Source organism: Ipomoea triloba, chromosome 2 (assembly GCF_003576645.1).
Source record: "Ipomoea triloba cultivar NCNSP0323 chromosome 2, ASM357664v1".
Classification (NCBI taxonomy): Eukaryota; Viridiplantae; Streptophyta; class Magnoliopsida; order Solanales; family Convolvulaceae; genus Ipomoea; species Ipomoea triloba.
Window position 1 is genome coordinate 15382125 of NC_044917.1, and position 4880 is coordinate 15387004.

Here is a 4880-nt window from a genome sequence, read left to right on the forward strand (position 1 = left end):
AAAAAAAAAAAAAAAAAAAAAAAAAAAAAAAAAAAAAAAAAAAAAAAGCTAATAAAAGGACATCTCAGTACATGTTCAATCAATCAAAATACATGATCATAAAACTTGTATGAGGTGAGTTCAGATCGATAGACAAGTATTCATAACCCTGAGAAAGCAAGTTGCAGTTTCAGGTACTTGTTCAACTTTTCAAAAGCATTTTAACCAAATATACAAGGTTCCGAAGATGAGATTCCTAAAAAGAGTAATAAGAGACTACAGAATATATATATATATATATATACACATTGGCAAATCTCGCCCTAAACAAAAAACAACAGTTCTACTACAACTTTGACAAACAAACCTAGACCCAAAAATACAAAGGAACTTAACAGGCCATACGTAGTGACACAAATTACAGATTCATGGGGAACAGATCTCCACTTGTGCATGAACAAGTAGTAGTACAGGTATACAGATACACGATGAACGACAAACAACCAGAAGCACCCTAACAAAAAACTCGAGGTGATTTCCAGGCATCTGCTGCAGTATTAATCAGTTGCTGTACACCTTTTGGCTTTTTTTGAGCTTCAAGGGTTTTGGAGGAGATTGCTGCTTTGGTGCCGAATCCACTAACATTAAACGAGACATCACATAAGCCAACAGTTCTTCACGGTGAGAGAACGTGAAATCCAAATGTGCATACTCGAACTCATTATATGATACCTCCACACCTTCATCTTTCAACACTTTATAATGTTTCTTGATCATGGATGGTCGGATGACCTTGTCCTTCCGACCAGCAACGAGATCTACAGGAATATCAATAAGGTTATAGTGCTCCCCTAAATCCAACGGCTTCGGAGTGCCATATACTCGCATGTTTTCAGCTGCACTCCCATAATCAAACATCGCAAACTTCTTCAAATGCTTAATCTGGGCAAGATGATGAGCAACAGAAAATGAGACACCAGGCATGTCATTCATATTATAGTGTGGTAGCCCTAAAACACCAACCCAGTTAGAACTGTCCCCGCCAACCACATAACTAACTAGGGTTTGGACAAGACCTCCAACTGCGGGTAAATTATGAAAATCCCGCGCCAACTTATTCAGCATCATGCGAAAGAACTTTGTAGGTATATAGAAAGCCGGTATAAGAGGTTTGAGAATGGGGGCTAGCACAAGAAATAAGTACTCCATAAACGTGAAAACAGAGTTGGAATCATGATGGAAGCCAGCAGGTGACAGCAAGATCAATCTCGACAGTCTGTGAGGCTTTCTTTCAATCCTTCGTGTTATGACATACATTAGGATGCCAGCTCCACCCAAACTATGGCAGATGGCACAAAGTTTGTAAGGTTGATCATTATTGGTCTCTTCCTCCAATTCTGGTTGCTCAGATTTCAATTCTGAAACCTTGATTTCATGGATCTTCTCAATCATTGCAGGAATGTCCTGTGTCCCATGCTCATTAATAGAATAATTCCAGTACCTGCATACATTTAACACAAAGACAAAAAAAATGAACAAGAGAGAAAAAGATGGTGGAGAAGGCAAATGCAGTTTGAACACCAAAAACAATAGTACTCACTGGCGTGAAGATATATTCTTGTTCACATGCTCCCTGGAAACCAATCCACGATAGTTCCCAAGGAAAACATCATACCCTGAAACTCAAGCAAAAGAAGCATACCCATCCCTGATCAGACAACAATTATGGGAACTTCAGAAAAGGCAAATCCCTTAACACTATACTAGGCACACCTTGGTCATAGGCAGCAAATGCAGGAGAACCAACCACTCCATTTGCTATCCAGCTGTACAAGTGAAAGAATAAAAAAATGAAACAAGCAATTAAATGCAAAAAAAATTATATTTTTACGCATACTGAACTTCGTGGTAGAGACAAAACAAACAATGCTATGCAAAATAAATTACGGAGTATATATTTACCCAAATACTTAATGGTATACTAAACAAACAAATACATGCAAAATGAATTATGCATCTACATAGTGTGGGGATTTTTATTTATTTTTATTATTATTTTTGTTGGGTCCTATAATTATTATATGTAGTTTAGGAGTTAATGTCCTAGAATCCTGCCTGATTTCCCTGGTAAATTATTTGTATAGTTGATTATGATTCTGTATCATAATTACCTAGGGTAGTTCTATTTTATATAGGAGTCAATTTAGGATATGCTTCCCTATCCTCATGTATGTATATATATATGTACTCTTTTTGTAGTAGAAAATATGATCAGAAACTCTCTCAAATATCTTAGCAACATGGTATCTGAGCAGAGGCTTGTAAACCTTAGTTCTCTTCATTCAATTCTCATGTTTCTCAAACTTCATTCCTATGGCTGATAAGGAGCAAACCTCTGTGGACTCAATCATCTGATTCATCTTTTAGTGTTCCTATCACATCCAACCCATCTCCTGCTCATATCATTCCCCTATCAACTTGACTGCAACTGAAAACGCCTTGTTCCCATTACTTCACAGTTCTCACAAACTCAATGGGCATAGCTATCTCGAATGGTCCCAAACAATGATGCTGTTTATAAGTGGACAAAGAAGAGATGATTACACCATGGTGCAGCCACTCAACCTCATCTGAGTGATCCTAAACTCAGAAGTTGGAGGGCTGAAAACAATCTCTGTTATGTCTTGGTTGATTAGCTCAATGACAACTGAGATAGGAAAAGATTTTTTGCTCTATGCCACGTCCAAAGAAATTTAGGATGCTGCAAAACTTACATTCTCAACAAAAACACAGGTGAATTCTTTCATGTGGAGAGCATCCTTCAAGACTTGAGACTAGGAGAAAACACTGTCACTACCTATTTCACTGCTCTTACCCCCATTGGCAGCAACTAGATCTCTTTGAACATGAATGGAAGTGTTCAAAAGACTAAGCATATCTCAAAGAGATTGTTGAAACTTAGTGCATCTTCAAGTTCTTGATGGATGATGAGTCTCTCCACGAGGTTAGATGTTAGATGCAGAATCTTAGGAACCAAACCACTTCCAAGTCTACGAGAAGCTTTTTCAGAAGTACACAGGGAAGAGAGCTGTAAACAAGTCATGTTAGGAAATTATGATCTTTCTTCAGCCCCAGATGTTTTAACACTGTTGTAGCCACATATTGTTTGCATTCATCTGATTCTGTAGCAATTGTATTGCATGGAATATCTCAAAATTCCAAAATTCCAATCAAGTTCTTGATGGGATTAGCCTTGCTGATAATCAGTCACAAAGAAGATGTCCCTAGTGTGATCTCGGCAAGAAACTAGGCCACTTCAAAGAACATGCTAGAAATTACCAAAGAAACCACCCCAATTGGAAACCAAGATTCGAGAGGAAATGCAGCCATCACCAAGCTTTCTCAACCCAATAACCAGGTTCCTTTCACCAAGGATCAGTTAGAATTACTCTAGCTACTTCTCAGCAAGGTTAATGTTTCAACTAATTCCACATCTACCAATGTTGGGGATGGTCAATGCATGGTTCGGTTAACCTTGTTCTTCATGTATCTCAATCACCCTCCTCAAAATAGTGTGGCTAAACACATAAAACTATTACTTACTCAAAATTGCCCAATTCTTACTCTTTCAAACCAATGTCCCTAAGAAATCTTGAGGCGAAGCTATCCTCACAACCACATGTCATTAATAGAAACCTTCCCGGTTTCTCAAATTCAAGTCATCCCTGCAAATTTCCCATAGCCTTTATCCAACCTCTCGATTAGCATCCCATGTTCTTCTCAAACTCTTTGGTGGTTGCACTGCATTTATTCATGTCCACCCTCAAAACCTTGGCAAACTTGACACATGTCCTTAAATGTATTTTCATTGGGTACTCGGCTAATAAAAAAGGCTACAAATGCTTTTCTTCTAGCATGCGCAAATTCTATCACACCATTGATGTTGCATTTTTTGAAGATAAAACATCCTTACCCAATTTTGCAATTTAAGGAAAATTGGGACTGGTCAGCTCTTTTTGAGTTATGTTCACCTCACTCTTCTCCCTCTAATCTACCTGAACTAATTCCTAAGAATCATCAAATTCAATGAATTCATATATTGAAGTAAGCCCCATATTCCCTAGTCTAATCCAAACATCTCCATCTTCCTGATGAAGCAATAAATGTTTACACAAGGAGGAAAATATCTCAGTAGCCTGAGCAGAGCCAGCAGAATCAAGAAACTTTCTCAAGCCCAATTGATCTTGAAAAGTGCAACATGAGGTAGGCTTTTGTCTGCGGCAGGTATAGAGGAAGTAAAAGAATATGATCCTGATTTAGATTTACCTATTACTCAAGAGAAGTGTTCAATCATGCACTCTGTACCCTCTTCATAGTTACATCTCCTATTCAAACATATCACAAAAACTCCTTGCATTATAGATTTTCTTGGATAAAATCAGATTTAAAATTTAGTTTATGAAGAATTGAAGGTCCCCAAATGCCGCAAGAAACTCTGGAGGAGTACAATGCAAGGTTATCAAGGCGTCGCCTAGGCGTCTGGGCGGTCGACAACGACCGCCTAATCTGCTCGCCTCGCCTAGAACAAAACGGCCGGCGAACTCGCCGGAAACAACCGCACACGCCGGCGCGTGACGGCGGAGCAGTTCGGAAGTGGTGGCGCGTGAGCCCTCCGATGGCGACCGGACTTCTTGTCGTGGTGTCGCCTCTACTCCCTAAACCTAGCCCAAGCACTGACTTTTACCTCCGATCCCAGTTTAGAGGTTGAAAGCTGTATATTCTATATTTTCCCTGTACATATCTAGTCTGATTTTTCTATGCCTCTCTGTGTATATATATACATATATAGAAAGAAGGACTCAAAAAAAAAAAAAAAAAAAAAAAAAAAAAAAAAAAAAAAA

General features: G+C 38.6%; 1 protein-coding gene across 1 annotated transcript in view; it reads right to left on the bottom strand.

Moving 5' to 3' along the window:
* Positions 1-137: 137 nt before the first annotated feature.
* Positions 138-4880, bottom strand: part of LOC116003746 — a 12264-nt gene continuing 7521 nt past the window's right edge. Inside the window, exons 7-9 of the mRNA XM_031243666.1 lie at positions 1753-1805; positions 1580-1655; positions 138-1480 (exon numbers count right to left, since the gene is read on the bottom strand). Coding sequence (XP_031099526.1) covers positions 541-1480; positions 1580-1655; positions 1753-1805 — 1069 coding nt within the window. The 3' untranslated portion in view covers positions 138-540. The remainder of the gene's footprint in view (positions 1481-1579; positions 1656-1752; positions 1806-4880) is intronic.